General features: G+C 44.9%; 1 protein-coding gene across 6 annotated transcripts in view; it reads left to right on the top strand.

Moving 5' to 3' along the window:
- The window catches only part of nexn (nexilin (F actin binding protein)), a 95,133-nt gene that overhangs the window by 63,843 nt on the left and 13,989 nt on the right, over nucleotides 1-17,301 (top strand). For 3 of the 6 annotated variants that reach the window (XM_072273329.1, XM_072273324.1, XM_072273326.1), the window contains 4 exons: nucleotides 4,573-4,770; nucleotides 9,288-9,467; nucleotides 12,892-13,089; nucleotides 16,461-16,529. In XM_072273329.1, the coding sequence (XP_072129430.1) occupies nucleotides 4,573-4,770; nucleotides 9,288-9,467; nucleotides 12,892-13,089; nucleotides 16,461-16,529 (645 nt within the window). The remainder of the gene's footprint in view (nucleotides 1-4,572; nucleotides 4,771-9,287; nucleotides 9,468-12,891; nucleotides 13,090-16,460; nucleotides 16,530-17,301) is intronic. The other 3 variants (XM_072273327.1, XM_072273328.1, XM_072273330.1) reach the window with 2 other exon arrangements.

Here is a 17,301-nt window from a genome sequence, read left to right as displayed (position 1 = left end):
GCTGTAGCAGATCCACTTCAAGGTTCAATGTGTTGTGCATTCAGGGATGCCTTTCTGCACACCACAGTTGTAATGTGTGGTTATTTGAGTTACTGTCACCTCCCTGTCAGCTTGAACCAGTCTGGCCTTTCTTTTCTTTCTTTCTCTGTCTCTCTGTCTCTCTCTGGCTAACATGGCATTTTTTTCCTAAAGAACTGCCACTCACTGGATGTTTTATGTTTTTTTGCACCATTCTCTGTAAACCCTAGAGACTGTTGTGCATTCCAGAAGATCAGTAGTCTCGGAGATGCTCAAACCACCCCATCTAGCACCAGCAACCATTCCACTGTCAGTCACATTTCTTTCAAAGTCAAAGTTTGATCAGAACAACAACTGAACTTCTTGACGATGTCTGCATGCTTTTATGTATTGATTTGCTGCCAAATGATCGACCCATTCTTTCTCTCTCTTGTTTCTCCCTCCGTCCCTCTCACTATAACTCCTTGCCCATCCTCTGGGCTCCCCTCCCCCCTTTCTTTCTCCCTAGGCCTCCCGTCCCATGATCCTTTCCCTTCTCCAGCCTTGTATCCCTTTTGCCAATCAACTTTCCAGCTCTTGGCTCCATCCCTCCCCCTCCTGTCTTCTATCATTTCGGATCTCCCCCTCCCTCCCCCACTTTCAAATCTCTTACTATCTCTTCTTTTAGTTAGTCCTGACGAAGGGTCTCAGCCTGAAACGTCGACTGTACCTCTTCCTATAGATGCTGCCTGGCCTGCTGCGTTCCACCAGCATTTTGTGTGTGTGTTGCTTGACCCATTAGATATATACATTATCGAGCAGGTGTACCTAATAAAGTGGCCAATGAGTGTATGTTAGTGATAATCAACCTGATTCTGAGGATGTTTTAAAGTGCTTTTCAGCCATTGGCTGCTGTATTCCTCACACTGAATGAAAGGTATGTGAGACAAGCTTTTTAATGTATCTCTGTTTTCACTTGTGGTCACTGTTGTAGTGTATGGTATACCACAGCAAGAGCAAGCTCCCGCAAGTAGCAATGTGCTTTGCGAAGGCAGATGTGGATTATGTTGCTCTCCCAGTGTGACCGTTGTATTTTTGTTTGGTAATGTTGATTGAGATACCTTAGTATTTGCCAGGACCCTGTGAGAATGTTCCTGTGCTCCTCCATCATAGTGCCAATGGATAGGTGGAGGGGTAGGTAGTGCTAAGGAAGCAATGCAATTGCAGCAGAACTTAGACAAATTGGAAGACTGGGCAAAAAATTGGCAGATGGAATACAGTGTTGAGAAATGTACCATACAGCATTTTGGTAAAAAGAACAATAGTGCGGACTATTATTTGAATGGGGAGAAGGCTCAAACCTCAGAGATGCTGAGGGACTTGGGAGTCCTTGTGCAAGACTCCCAGAAGGTCGATTTACAGGTTGAGTCTGTGGTATAGAAGGCAAATGCAATGTTGGCATTTATTTCAAGGGGAATAGAATATAAAAACAAGGAGGCTTTATAAGACACTAGTCAGGCCACACGGAGTATTGTCAACAGTTTTCAGAATCAGGTTTATTATCACCGGCATGTGTCGTGAAATTTGTTAACTTAGCAGCAGCAGTTCAGTGCAATACATAATATAGAAGAAAATAATAATAGTAAGTAAATCAATTACAGTATACGTATATTGAATAGATTAAAAATCATGCAAAAAAAAAATATATATTTAAGAAGTGAAGTAGTGTTCAAGGGTTCAATGTTAATTTAGGAATTGGATGGCAGAGGGGAAGAGGCTGTTCCTGAATAGCTGAGTGTGTGCCTTCAGGCTTCTGTATCTCCTACCTGATGGTAACAGTGAGAAAAGGGCATGCCCTGGGTGCTGGAGGTCCTTAATAATGGACACTGCCTTTCTGAGACACTGCTCTCTGAAGATGTCCTGGGTACTTTGTAGGCTAGTGCCCAAGATGGAGCCGACCAAATTTACAACCCCCTGCAGCTTCTTTCGGTCCTGTGCAGTAGCTTCTCCATACCAGACAGTGATGCAGCCTGTCAGAAAGCTCCCCATGGTACTTTTTGGGCCCCTTCTCTGAAAGGATGTGTTGTCATTGGAGAGAATCCAGAAGAGGTTCATGAGGATGATTTCAGGAATGAAGTGGTTAACATATGAGGGGCGTTTGGCAGCTTTGGGCCTGTACGCACTGGAATTTAGAAGAATGCAGGGGGATCTCATTGAAACCTACCAAATGTTGAAAGAAGATAGGGTGGATGGGGAGAGGATGTTTCCTTTGGTGGGGGTATCAGAACTAGAGGGCACAGCCTCAAAATTGAGGGGCAACCTTTTAGATCAGAGATAAGGAAGAATTTTTTCAGTCATAGAATAGTGAATCTGTGGAATGCTCTCTCTCAGTCTGGTGGAGGCCAAGTCCATGAATATATTTAAGGTGGAAGTTGATTGTTTCCTGATCGGTCAGAACATCAAAGGATATGGCAAAAATGCAGGTGTAAGGTGTTGAATGGGATGCGGGATCAGCCATGATGGAATGGCAGAGCAGACTCGATGGGCTGAATGGCCTAATTCTGCTCCTATGTCTTATGGATCATTTTTAAAGTTGGCTTGAGAGAGCAAATGAGCTTTGGTTTCATGTCACCCCTAACATTCTCTATTTACCTCAGGAGGATGTCAGTCACAATTTCTATCAGATTTCAAGTTCAAAAAAGTCCAGAGTAAATTTATCATCAAAGTACATATATGTCACCATATATAATCCTGAGATTTATTTTCTTGCAGGCATTCACGGTAAATACAAAGAAACACAATAGAACCAATAAAAACCATACACAAGACAGACAGACAAATGATGTGCAAAAGGCAACAAATAGTGCAAAATAAAAAAAGAAACAATAATAATATATAAATAAGCAAAAAGCGTAAAGAACATGGATGAAGAGTCCTTGAAATGGAGTCTATAGTTTGTGGAAACAGTTCAGTGCTGGAGTGAGTGAAAATGGGTGAAGTTATTTTCTCTGATTCGAGAGCCTGATGGTTGAAGGGTAATGACTGTTACTGAACCTGGTGCTGAGGCTTCTGAGGCTCCTGTACCACCTTCCTGATGGCAGCAGTAAGAAGAGAGCAAGGCTTAGATGGTGGGGGTCCTTGATGATGGATGCTGCTTTCCTGTTCAGAAGCAAAGAGCCTACCAGTCAAGCCATAGATGCTATTTGAAGTGAAAGACCTCCATTTTACAGAAGGATAGACCTTCCTATTTTGAAAACTAACTCTTGACTTCCAGCAAGCCTGGCTGGTATTTGTGTCAACATCACTCACCTGGTCCAGTCTCATTTGCTTCCAATAATCTTTATTTTTGAGCAACAATCCAACTTTTCTTTTAGCGGAATCTGCAATATTTATAATGCTTTGATGAATTTTGTTTCTTGGTCATTATCCCAAGTGAAGCGGTCACTATTTACCTCGCTGACCTCTATCCTCTTTCCCAATGGTCTTCTGATGACAGGAACCCCAGTTCTGACACTGTTTTTCACAATTGTAATTGGTATTACTTTAATATTGTAACATGTACCGAACAGCAGTGAAACACTTGCCTTGCATAATGTTCATGCAGATCAGATCATTCCACAGTGCATTGAGGCAGAACAAGGTAAAAGAAGAACAATGCAGAATAAAGTGTAAAAGCTATGGGGAAAAAATGTCCGTAAGCAATAAAGTGCAAGGTCATAATGGGGTAGATTGTGAGGTCGAGTCCATCTTATTGTACAACAGGACTTTCCAAGAATCTGATAACAGTGGGGATAGAAGCTATCCTTTGAGCCTGGTGGTATGTACTTTTAGGCTTTCGTATCTTCTGCCCGATGGGAGAGTGAAGAAGGGAGAACGTCTGGAGATGGTGGGGTCTTTACCTATGCTGGCTGCTTTACTAAGGTAGCAAGAAGTGTAGACATAGAGAGGGAGGTTGGTTTCTGTCATGTGCTGAGCTGTCTCCAACAACTCACTGCAGTTTCTTGTGGTCCCATGCAGAGCAGTTGCCATACCAAGCTGTTGAACATCCAGACAGAATGGTGCATAGATAAAAATTGGTGAGAGTTGATGGGAAGTGCCAAATTTCTGTAGCTTTCTGAGGAAGTAGAGGCATTGGTGAGCTTTCTTGGTGAACCCATGGAATATCTACAGTGTGCATTTACTTCTCCTTCTCCATCCATATTTCAGTAAAGCATCTGAAACTATGCACAACTTTCCACTTGTATAAATTCTGAGTAGGTTTCAGTGCAGTGAAATGGAGTGAATTCCTTTGTACAAGTAAAAGTGTTGGCCACTTTGGCAAAATTCCAAGAAATAGACGAAAGATCATCTGCTATATATATTTTTTAAAAATGGTTGTTGCTGTCAAGACCATAAGACATCTGACAAAGACCTACATGTTCTGTGTAAGATCATAAGACATGGGAGCAGAACTAGGGCCTGAAGCATGGCCTTGTGTGCAGAGCCAAGATGGCACTTGTCTTCCTCATAAAGGAACAGTATTTTACATGAAGTAGGAAATGTTTATTAAAAGAAAGGATTTCTGTTTTGAAACAGGAAGATGAAGCTTTTTCCTCAACCATAAATATTTCTGAAGGTGTTAACACAACACCAGGCAAAACCACAATGAACTTTGAGGATCTGGAGAAGACGGGGGAAGATGATGACCACCAAAACACTGAAGAAGACATGCGAAGATACGAAGAAAACGGACGTTCCTTTCGGCAAGCAAAGCGCCACTCAGCAGCGCTGTCAGTAAGTCCACATCTCCATCCCACTCTCAGAATGGCCCAACTTTGTGCACCTTAAATTGTCTCGTCGTGGAACATCGCGATATAATCTAATCCAAGGTGGTGTAATAAGTCTTTTGGCTACAGAAGAGAGACTTGACAGGATTTCTACCATTGACTGTGTGTACAAAGTAGCCTGTGTGTCTGTGTTGTTTCTTGTGAATCATTGTGTGTTGAATATCTTGGAACGCACCTCATCAAGACACCATTCAGAATTTTCTCCCAAGAATAATTCCCAGACAATGGATCGATATTCGGAGTGCAGTGCATTGACAGCCAATTTCTGTATAGCAAGTAACAGTGAGGTTTTGTCTCCATGCCAGGGATTGGACACTTAGTCAATATTCCTATTCCTACTGTCTTTGTGTGTATTTACATCTGTGTTTGCCTTTTGGGGATCAATGTAATATTGAAAGTGCTATTTGTCCATTCCCAGTACCTGGAGAGGAGATAAATAGGATGCTCTGTGAAACTCACATCACTTACCTACAGGAGGCAAGATGCAGGCATTTTTCACTGAGATTGGGTGAGACTAGAACTGGAGGTCATGGGTTTAGGGTAAAAGGTGAACTATTTAAGGGGAACATGAGGGGGAACTTCTTCAATCAGAGGGTGGTGAGAGTGTGGAATGAGCTGCCAGCAAAAGTGGTGGATGTGGGTTTGATTTCAACATTTAAGAGAAATTTAGATAGGCTCATAGGTGGAAGGGCTGGTTGATGAGACGAGACAGAATAACAGTTCAGCATAGACTAGGTGAGCCAACAGGCCTGATTCTGTGCTGTAGTGCTCTGACTCCATGAAAAAGAGAAGAATTTAGAACAGGAGCTTCCAACTATTCTTTATGCCAGGGGTCCCTTCTGTTATCTGAGAGGTCTGTGGTCGCCAGGTTGGGAACCCCTGGTTCAGAAGGGTTTGAAGGGGGAAGCAAGGTAAAAGATGCACATGACTGCAAGGTATGGACATTTGGAGACCTTGTGAGAGTTGGCTGGAGGTATTTGGCAGGAAGGAGGGGTGTTGAGTGCAAAGGACGCTGGAGTCTGGAGAGTGAATGGCATTGCTGGTAAAGTTGGGGTTGAAGGAGGTTGTCCAGGTGAGGGCAATGAAGCCAAGAAGAGACCCATTTCAAAGATGCGATAAGGCAGCTTCTGCAACCCTGTCTGGAAATCAGCCATCTTATTTTAGCAGACCATCCACCCCATCTCCAATACGGCACCTCCTCAAATCAAAACCTGAGTGGGAAATATGCTTCCTCAAAAAAAAAAGATACAGGCCATCTTTTTTTTTTTTTTAAAAGTCTGTTTAAGGGTCGGATTGACAATCTGATCACTTTTTGGGTGGGAAAGTCCCCGAGCCACCGAGAGGTTCCAGCCATTTTTGTTGTGACGGTGTTTCCTGTCAGACTCTAGTGCTCCCACACCTCACACTTCCCGTTTCTACCTCCTACCCAAGGTCCACAAACCTGCCTGTCCTGGTAGACCTATTGTCTCAGCTTGCTCCTGCCCCACCGAACTCGTTTCTGCATACCTCGACACGGTTTTATCCCCCCCCCCCCATTCAATCCCTTCCGACCTATGTTCGTGACACTTCTCACGCTCTTAAACTTTTCGATGATTTTAAGTTCCCTGGCCCCCACCGCTTTATTTTCACCATGGATGTCCAGTCCCTATATACTTGCATCCCCCATCAGGAAGGTCTCAAAGCTCTACGCTTCTTTTTGGATTCCAGACCTAATCAGTTCCCCTCTACCACCACTCTGCTCCGTCTAGCAGAATTAGTCCTTACTCTTAATAATTTCTCCTTTGGCTCCTCCCACTTCCTCCAAACTAAAGGTGTAGCTATGGGCACCCGTATGGGTCCTAGCTATGCCTGCCTTTTTGTTGGCTTTGTGGAACAATCTATGTTCCGTGCCTATTCTGGTATCTGTCCCCCACTTTTCCTTCGCTACATCAATGACTGCATTGGCGCTGCTTCCTGCACGCATGCAGAACTCGTTGACTTTATTAACTTTGCCTCCAACTCTCACCCTGCCCTCAAGTTTACCTGGTCCATTTCCGACACCTCCCTCCCCTTTCTAGATCTTTCTGTCTCTGGAGACAGCTTATCCACTGATGTCTACTATAAGCCTACTGACTCTCACAGCTATCTGGACTATTCCTCTTCTCACCCTGTCTCTTGCAAAAACGCCATCCCCTTCTCGTAATTCCTCCGTCTCCGCCGCATCTGCTCTCAGGATGAGGCTTTTCATTCTAGGACGAGGGAGATGTCTTCCTTTTTTTAAAGAAAGGGGCTTCCCTTCCTCCACTATCAACTCTGCTCTTAAACGCATCTCCCCCATTTCACGTACATCTGCTCTCACTCCATCTTCCCGCCACCCCACTAGGAATAGGGTTCCCCTGGTCCTCACCTACCACCCCACCAGCCTCCGGGTCCAACATATTATTCTCCGTAACTTCTGCCACCTCCAACGGGATCCCACCACTAAGCACATCTTTCCCTCCCCCCCCCCCCCCGCATTCCACAGGGATCGCTCCCTATGCAACTCCCTTGTCCATTCGTTCCCCCCATCCCTCCCCACTGATCTCCCTCCTGGCACTTATCCGTGTAAGCGGAACAAGTGCTACACATGTCCTTACACTTCCTCCCTTACCACCGTTCAGGGCCCCAAACAGTCCTTCCAGGTGAGGCAACACTTCACCTGTGAGTCGGCTGGGGTGATATTCTGCGTCCGGTGCTCCCGGTGTGGCCTTTTATATATTGGCGAGACCCAACGCAGACTGGGAGACCGCTTTGCTGAACATCTACGCTCTGTCCGCCAGAGAAAGCAGGATCTCCCAGTGGCAACACATTTTAATTCCACATCCCATTCCCATTCTGACATGTCTATCCACGGCCTCCTCTACTGTAAAGATGAAGCCACACTCAGGTTGGAGAAACAACACCTTGTATTCTGTCTGGGTAGCCTCCAACCTGATGGCATGAACATCGACTTCTCTAACTTCCGCTAAGGCCCCACCTCCCCCTCATACCCCATCTGTTACTTATTTTTATACACACATTCTTTCTCTCACTCTCCTTTTTCTCCCTCTGTCCCACTGAATATACCTCTTGCCCATCCTCTGGGTCCCCCCCCCTCTTGTCTTTCTTCCCGGACCTCCTGTCCCATGATCCTCTCGTATCCCCTTTTGCCAATCACCTGTCCAGCTCTTGGCTCCATCCCTCCCCCTCCTGTCTTCTCCTATCATTTTGGATCTCCCCCTCCCCCTCCAACTTTCAAATCCCTTACTCACTCTTCCTTCAGTTAGTCCTGACGAAGGGTCTCGGCCTGAAACGTCGACTGCACCTCTTCCTTGAGATGCTGCCTGGCCTGCTGCGTTCACCAGTAACTTTTATGTGTGTTGCTTGAATTTCCAGTATCTGCAGAATTCCTGTTGTTAGACTCTAGTGCTCACCCAGTTGCTAGTGTCGGTTGTCCATTATATCCGACGACGACAGAAAACCTGTGCGGGAGAGTTTTTAAGGTGGAAAAGCCATTGCATTGGGGCAGTTCCACTCTCTCAACCTCCAGTGGTACAAGTAGTCGTCACAAACGGGGGTCTTGGTTGGAGCGGATGACTATGATTTCCTCTGTGCCTTGCTATGTCCTTTGGTCTTCACAAAGTGTTACAGAACCGCCTTCCTGGCCATTGTGATCTCACCTGCCCAGTCTGCCAGAGCTAATTTTGCATGCTTGGACTGGCGTGCCCCTGCCTCACCAGGGTATGAGCCCACCGGCTGCCCTCACCTGGTTTAGCTTCCCTGCTGAAGTGGTGTGGTTGCTGTCGCATGCCAACAGCTACTTGGAGCCACAGGTGAGAGCTGAGTGTGTGGTGGGACCCAAGATGAGTGAGCTGCCCCAGAATAGGCACAACAAGCCCTTTCACCAGAGGTGCCACCCCATACACCACCCCCCCAGGTCCCAGCAGAGGCTTTCCAGCAGCCCTGCTGGGAAAACTGGGGGCTTATCTGACAGCAGCATGGATTCTGACACAGGTTCAGTAACTACACTCCTCTCAATGGAGAGGAAACGATCTGGGAGTATGCTATGTTGGCACCAGAAACGTGGCAACACTTGTGGGCTGTCTCCAGAACAATCCTCAGACTGTGTTGGTCATTGATGCAAAATGAAGCATTTCAATCTGTTTCCATGTACCTGTGACAAATATGGCTCATCTTTATCTTTTTCTTGGGCTCAAGGGCCTGTTTCTGTGCAGTTTGACTCAGTGACTTTCTCTCTCTCTGTGTCTCCTGCTTTCATTCCTGAATAAACGGTAAAAAAAAGTTGAGTGGGAATTGAGATGTTTTCTCTCACATCCTTTGAACATTTCAACCAAGTAACTGTAAGAAATTGGAGATGTGCCAGCTGACCGATAATGTGATCCCATGCTCTTTACCCATATTTTATAATCACAGAGTTTAAAAAGAAAATTTGTACTTTTGTACCAGGAAAAAGACGATGACAAGGAGAGCAAGGCTGAGATTAAGAGCACAATACGCCCCGGGAAATTAAAACTCAGCTTTGAAGAACTAGAGAGGCAGAGGCAAGACCAGGAAAAGAGAAGAGCAGAGGAGGAGTCGCGACGGCGCATTGAGGAGGAGAAGGCAGCCTTCGCCGAAGCCAGGAAGGTGGGAACTGAGTGATCTGTGTACCTGTCCAACTGTCTTTTAAAAGTGATTATTGTACCTGCCTCAACCACTTCCTCTGGCAGCTCGTTCCACGTACATACCTGTGCCCATTATCTCTGTATAGTGGGTTCTTAGCTCAGGTGAAGAATTAAACTGGGTGGCACTGTAGCGTAATGCGATAATAGTGCAAATGACCTGAGTTCTCTTCAGAGAGGGAAAGAGCTGTTGCTAAAAACATTGAGTGTATGTCTTGTGTCTTGTCCATGCCTGAGATGTTTTTACCCACATTTCCTCATTAGTTCTGATGAAGGGTGTCAGCCCGAAACATTGACTGTACTCTTTTCCATAGGTGCTGCCTGGCCTGCAGAGTTCCTCCAGCATTTTAGAAACATAGAAACATAGAAAACCTACAGCACAATACAGGCCCTTCGGTCTACAAAGCTGTGCCGAAAATGTCCCTACCTTAGAAATTACCTAGAGTTACCCATAGCTCTCTATTTTTCTAAGCTCCATGTACCTATCCAGGGGTCTCTTAAAAGACCCTATCGTTTCCACCTCCACCATCGCCGCCGGCAGCTCATTCCACGCACTCACCACTCTCTGTATAAAAAACTTACCCCTGACATCTCCTCTGTACCTACTTCCAAGCACCTTAAATCTATGCCCTCTTGTGCTAGCCATTTCAACCTTGAGAAAAAGCCTCTGACTATCCACACTCATTATCTTGTACACCTCCATCAGGTCACCTCTCATCCTCCATCGCTCCAAGGAGAAAAGGCTGAATTCACTCAACCTATTCTCATAAGGCATGCTCCCCAATCCAGGCAACATCCTTGTAAAGCTCCTCTGCACCCTTTCTATGGTCTCCAACATCCTTCTTGTAGTGAGGCGACCAGAACTGAGCACAGTCCTCCATTTTGTGTGTGTTGCTTGGATTACTAGCATCTGCAGATTTTCTCTTGTTTCTCCTCGTAATTATTTCTTTTATCCATCCATCCAGTACAGAACAGACCCTTCTGGCCCAACGAGCTGCACCCCCCCCCACCCGCCAGCAACCTACCTATTTTACACTAGCCTAATCCCAGGACAATTTACAATGACAAATCAGAATCAGGTTTAATATCACTGACATATATCGTGCAATTTGTTTTGCAGCAGCAGGACAATGTCATACATAAAAACCCTATAGATTACAATAAGAAACAAAATATATACAAGTTAAATTTTTTAAAATCTAGTGTAAATAAAGAGTAAAAACAGTGAGGTAGTGTTCATGGGTTCATTATCCATTCAGAAATCTGATGACAGAGGGGAAGAAGCTGTTCCTGAATCATTGAGTGTGTCTTCAGGTTTCTGTCCCTCCTCCCTGATGATAGCAATGAGAAGAGGGCATGTCTTCGGGTGACAGCAGTCCCTAATGATGGATGTGGCCGCCTTGAGGCATTGCTTTTGGAAGATGTCCTCAATCCTGGGGAGACTGGTGCCCATGATGGAGCTGGTTGATTCTCATTGCTGTCTGTAAGGAGTTTGTGTGTTCTTCCTACGACTGTGTGGGTTTCCTCCCATCATTCCAAAGACGTACGGGTTAGTAACCGGTCACGTGGTGTAATTGGGTGGTGTGGGTTCAAAGGGCCGGTTACTCTGCTGAATCTCCAAATATCGTGAAATAAATCTGCCCAAAATTAAGGCCAAATGATATTTAACTTTATTTAAAAGAATGAATTATATTTATAACCATGCTTTGAGCTGTGAAATGATTTTAGAGTGCTGCTGAAGCAAAGTTCAAAGTAAATTTATTATTGAAGTGCTTAAATGTCACCATGTGATATACCCTAAGATTCATTCTCTTGCAGGTGTTCACAGTAGAACAAAGAAATACAATATCTATTTTGATAGACAGTTGGAGTCCTTATGAAATGAGGACTGTGATACAAGAAATGTAACAAACTACCATGGCCTCACAAACGATGCATATTGTCCTGATCGATTTGCTTAATTAAATTAATTTATTTATTTCGAGATTCAGCACAGTAAAGTCCCTTCCGCCCAATGATCTCACGCTGCCAAATTACACGCTTGTGACCAATTAACCTGCTAACTGGTACATCTTTGGACTGTGGGAGGAAACCAGAGCACCTGGAGGAAACCCATGCAGTCATGGGGAGAAGGTACAGACAGCTGTGGGAATTGAATCTGGGTTGCTGGTGCTCTAAGAGCATAGTAGCTAACCACTACACCACTGTGATGTCCCACGGATAAACTCTAAGGTCTATAAAACAGTTCTATAAAACTCTGGTTGGATCACAATTGGTGATTTGTGTTCAGTTCTGGTCGACTTATTATAGGAAGGATGTGGAAGTTTTAAAGAGGTTGCAGAGGAGATTTACCAGGATACTGCCTGGACTAGAGAGCATGAATTATGAGGATAGGTTGAGGGAGTTCAGGCTTTTCGCTTCGGCGTGAAGGAGGATGAGGGGCAGCTTGGTACTTTCTACCTATTACATCACTGGCGTTTAGAGCAACGATGAGGTCCTCCATCTCCAGCAGTGTTCAGGGTTTCCTTCATCGTGTCCGTAGCTTGGGTTTCACTACTTTAAGTCATGCAAGTTCTGGGTAGAGACTCGGAATACTGTTGCACTCAGATATAGAAGGATTCTTCTTTTTTGTTTTGTTTTACCAGTCAGGGTTGTTAGCCCTGAGCTGAACCCCCAAACCTGGAGGACTACACAAAGCCCTAACTCCAACCAACGTAGATCTCCAGATCATTGAGGAATGCAGGCCTCCAAATGACAAAAAAATTGTGGTCCTCTTGGAGGAGACAACTTGTTAGAATTGTACAAGATGATGAGAGGCATAGGTCGAGTAGATCGCCAGAGACTTTTTCCCCAGGGCAGAAATGGCTAATACCAGGGGGTGTGATCTTGAGTTGATTGAAGGAAAGTATTGGGGGAATTTATATACAGTGAGTGGTGTGTGGAATGCCAGGCCAAGGGCGGTTGTAGATTTAGACACATTAGGGATATTTAAGAGACTCTTGGTTGGCACGTGGATGATAGAAAGATGGAGAGTTATGTAGGAGGGATGGGTTAGATTGATCTTAGAGTAGGTTAAAACCTAAGCCAAAAGGCCTGTTCTATGATGGCTCCTGACCTGAAACGTCAACTCTTCATTTTCCCTCCCACAGATGCCACTCAATCTGCTGAGCTCCTCAAGCTAGTAATAACTGACCACAGAACGTTGAACAGTTTTGTATTGCTCCTGATCACAGCATCTGCAGTCTCCTATACCTCCATAATGCCATCATAACCCTATTTTGGAAGGTTTCATTCACGGAGGAGAAACATGGATGCTAAATTAGAGAATTAAATAGAGAGTGTTTTGTGTAGCTTGGTGAATGTTCTAATCGATGGACTATTGTACTCAGTCTCTAGCCGAAGATGAAGATGATCAGCCCGATCCCAGTGTGGCTCTGAAGGACCCTGCCCGGCCGGGGAAGCTGAAGCTAAGTTTTGAGGAGCTGGAGCGCCAGCGGCGCAAGGAGGAGCAGCGCAGGGCGGAAGAGGAGGCTCGCAGGCGCTTGGAGGAAGAGCGGAAACAGTTTGCCGAAGCTCGCAGAAGCATGGTGGGTGTCCCACATCACAGAGCCTTCCCCTTTTCTGCTGAGGTCTACAGAATTGTTACTTAGTCCTACCGCAGTGACACAGGCCCTTCGGCCCATCTGGTCCATGCTGACCAAGATTTCCATTTGGCTCATATTCATCTAAATCATTCCAAACCATTTACTGTACCTGTACAAGTATCTTCTAAATATTGTTAATGTTCCTGTCTCAACCACTTCCTCTGGCATCTCATTCCATATACTGACCACTCCCTGAGTGAAAATAGTTTCCCTCATACTCCAATTAAATCTCTCCCCTCCCGCCTTAAACCTATGCCTCTCCACTTCATTCCTCCCCCACTCTCTCACCTTCCCCCTCACCTGCTCCTGCCTATCGCCTGCTAGCTTTGTACTCCTCCCCCTCCCCATAACTTATTCCGGCTTTTGTTCCCTTTCAGGATATCAGCCCAAAACGTTGATTGTTTGTTCCTCTCCATAGATGCCGTCTGATCTGCTGAGTTCCTCCAGCATTTTGTGTGTGTTGCTCTGGATTTCCAGCTTCTGCAGAATCTGTTGCATCTGTGCATTCATGTTAACTGTTGCTGCTCGTGATTTTATACACCTGTATAAAATCACCTCTCCATCTCCTATACTCTGGTGAATAAAGTCCAAGCCTGCTTAACCTCTCCTTATAACCCTGACTTTTGCATATCTTTTCTACCCTCTTTCCAGTGGACATAATCCTATTTGGTGTTCTATGCTGATCCACTCATTGCATCCATATCAATGAAAGCACTGACAGTGATTATAGAGTCTCGGAGACCTAGAGCGCTACAGCATGGAAACAGGCCCTTCAGCCCACGTGGTCTTCTGCCTAGCCCCATCAACCTGCACTCGGACCATAGCCCTCCATATCCCTCCCAGCCATGTACCTATCCAAGCTTCTCTTAAACATTCCAATTGAGCCTGCATCCACCACTTCTCACTCCCTCTGAGTGGAGGATTTCCCCTCGTGTTTCCCTTAAACCAGGGATTGCCAACCTTTGTAATGCCATTGACCCCTACCATTAACCGAGGACTCCTCGTTGGGACCTCCTACCTTAAACATTTCACCTTGCATCCTTAAACCATGACCTCTGTGGAAAAATCCTGCTTGTATTTACCCTATCTATATCCTTCATAATTTTATGTACCTCTTTCAAATCTCTCCGCTTTTTCCTATGCTCCAGGGAGTAAAGTCCTAGCCTATTCAACTTTTCCCTAAAACTCAGGTCCTCAGGTCCTAGCAATTTCCTTGTAAATTTTTCTCTGCTCTTTTTCAATCTTATTGATACCTTTCATAAGAACATAACATAAATAGGAGCAGGAGTAGGCCATCTGGCTCATCGAGCCTGCTCTGCCATTCAATAAGATGGTGGCTAATCTGGCCACCTACCTGCCTTTTCCCCATAACCCTTAAGTCCCCTACTATGCAAAAATCTATCCAACCTTGTCTTAAATATACCTACTGAGGTAGCCTCCACTGCTTCACTGGGCAGAGAAATCCACAGATTCACCACTCTCTGGGAAAAGTAGCTCTCCTCAACTCTGTCCTAAATCTATTCCCCCAAATCTTGAGGCTATGTCCTCTAGTTCTAGTCTCACCTACCAGTGGAAACAACTTTCTTGCCTCTATCTTATCTATCCCACTTTCCTGCCTCTATCTTATCTATCCTGTAGGTAGATGACTAGAAATGCATGCAATACTCCAAATTAGGCCTCACCAACATCTTATTAAATTTCACCGTAACATCACATCTCCTGTACTTGGTGCCCTGAATTATGAAGGCCAATATGCCAAAATCTCTCTTTACAACCCTATCTATCTGTGATGCCACTTTTAAGGAATTATGGATCTGTATTCGCAGATTCCTCTGTTCTACCACACTCGCCATTGCCCTACCACTCACAGTGTAAGTCCTGGTGCATAATAAAGGAGAAAATGCTTAACATGAGCCTGGTGTTATGAAACGTTCCTGCATGCATATGTGGGGAGTGGGAATCTAAACACGTATGACTCCTTTCAGCAAAATCAAAAGGTTGAAATGCATGCATTTCCTTGTTAGGTAAAATATATGCAGAAGGCAAGATACAGAAAGGCATTATCTAATTGAATGGTATAACTGCTGAGACTTTGGTAAAGCATTGGACAAACCAGGAGTATTGTGAGCAGTTTTGGGCCCCTTGTCCAAGAAAGGGTATGCTAGTATTGGAGTGGTTTCAGAGGAGGTTCACGAGAGTCATCCTGGGAATGAAAGGTTTAACACGTGAGAGTTTGATGGCTCTGGGCCTGTATTCACTGGAGCTTAGAAGAATGGGGGAGGAAGGATCTCATTGAAACGTATTAAATCTTGAAAAGCTTAGATAGAGTGGATGTGGGGAAGGTGTTTTCTATAAGTTGGAGAGTCTAGGGCCAAAGGGTACAGCTTCAGAATTACAGGGATGTCCTTTTCAAACAGAGAAGAGGAGGAATTTCTTAAGCCAGCAGGTTAATTGGTCACATAACGATAACTGGGCACTACAGGCTCATTGGGCCGAAGGACCTGTTATCATGCTGCATCTCTAAAGTAAACAGGAGAAAGTCTGCAGATGCTGGAAATCCAAAGCCACACACACAAAATGCTGGAGAAACTCAGCAGGTCAGGCAGCATCTATGGAAATGAATAATCAGTTGGTGTTCTGGGCCAAGACCCTTCTTTGGGATGGGAAAGGAAAGGGGAAGATGACGGAATAAGAAGGTGGGGGGAGTGGAAGGAGGCTAGCCAAAAGGTGACAAGTGAAGCCAGTTGGGTGGGAAGGGTAAAGGGCCAGAGAAGAAGGAATCTGATGGGAGAGGGGAGTGGACCATAGGAGGAGGGGCACCAGCGGCAGGTGAGAAGAGGTAAGAGGCCAGAGTGGAGAATAGAAGAGGAAAGGGGGAGGGAAAAAGTAGTGCTAGGGCTTTTCAGGTTGATAAATTGGTATATTATCGTCACAGGTAGAGTGAAAACTTGCATACTGATCAAGTCAGTACCACAGTATATTGAGGTAGTACAAGGGTAAAGAGAATAAGCTCAATGCCGAATAAAGTGTCGCAGTTACAGAGAAAGTACAGTGCAGGCAAACAGTAAGGCACAAGGTCGTGATCAGGTATACTGTGAGGTCAAGAATCTATTTCATCATTGGTTGAAGAACCTGATGGCAGTGGGGAAGGAACTGTTGTCAAATGTTGAGGTTTGGGACTTCATGCTTTCTCTTCAGTGACTATCTTTATTTCGACCACAAATTGTAACTCCTTTGACATTGGTGGCTCCTTTACTGAAGTGATTTTTTTTTTTAACTGTTGAAGTTATCCAATGTCCCAATTATTTTTTAAGAGTCCAGACCAGGATAGCACTCTGAAGGAGCTTTCAAGTTCAGACAAGGAGGATTATGGACCTAACGAAGTAAGGCATAATTCATTAAAAAGTACAAATATTGTGTAACCAAATATGTTTAATGGAAAAACACTCACCATGTTTCTTTTAGCCTAGCTCACTTCTACACAAGGTAAATGCCACTATCTTTTTGATTAATACAGTTTGAGCTTCAACTAACTGCAAAGTCTGTTCTGTCTGTGCTTTGGACCTATTGGAAATCCACAGGTGGAGGACCCAAAGGCAAACTGTTGTAATCATCAGTGCCTATACATGGGCTTGTGGAATGCATGGTGACGATGGGCAGCAAACCTGCTCCTTAAGCATGATGAAAACATTGTGACCAGATGCTTTTGAATCCTGCTTCCTCAGCACCCTCTCCCCACAGCCACAGTATCTCCAGAGATACATACATCAGTGTAAAAGGTGGAATCTGAATCAGGTTTAGTATCGCTGACATACACTCTCTGCCCACTTTATTAGGTACACCTGTACACCTGCTTATTAATGCAAAAAGCTCATCAACCAACCATGTGTCAGCAGCTCAATGCATAAAAGCATGCATACATGGTCAAGAGGTTCAGTTGCTGTTCAGACCAAACAGCAGAATGGGGAAGAAATGCAACCTAAGCGACTTCGACCATGAAATGATTGTTGGTGCCAGACGGGGTGGTTTGAGTAACTCAGAAACTGCTGATCTCCTGGGATTTTCATGCACAACAGTCTTTAGAGTTTACAGAGAATGGTGTGAAGAACAAAAAAGAACATCCAGTGAGTGGCAGTTCTGAGGGCAAAAACACCT

Source organism: Mobula birostris, chromosome 12 (assembly GCF_030028105.1).
Source record: "Mobula birostris isolate sMobBir1 chromosome 12, sMobBir1.hap1, whole genome shotgun sequence".
Lineage (NCBI taxonomy): Eukaryota > Metazoa > Chordata > Chondrichthyes > Myliobatiformes > Myliobatidae > Mobula > Mobula birostris.
The sequence above is the reverse complement of the archived record's forward strand: the minus strand, read 5'-3'. Positions and strand labels throughout refer to the sequence as shown.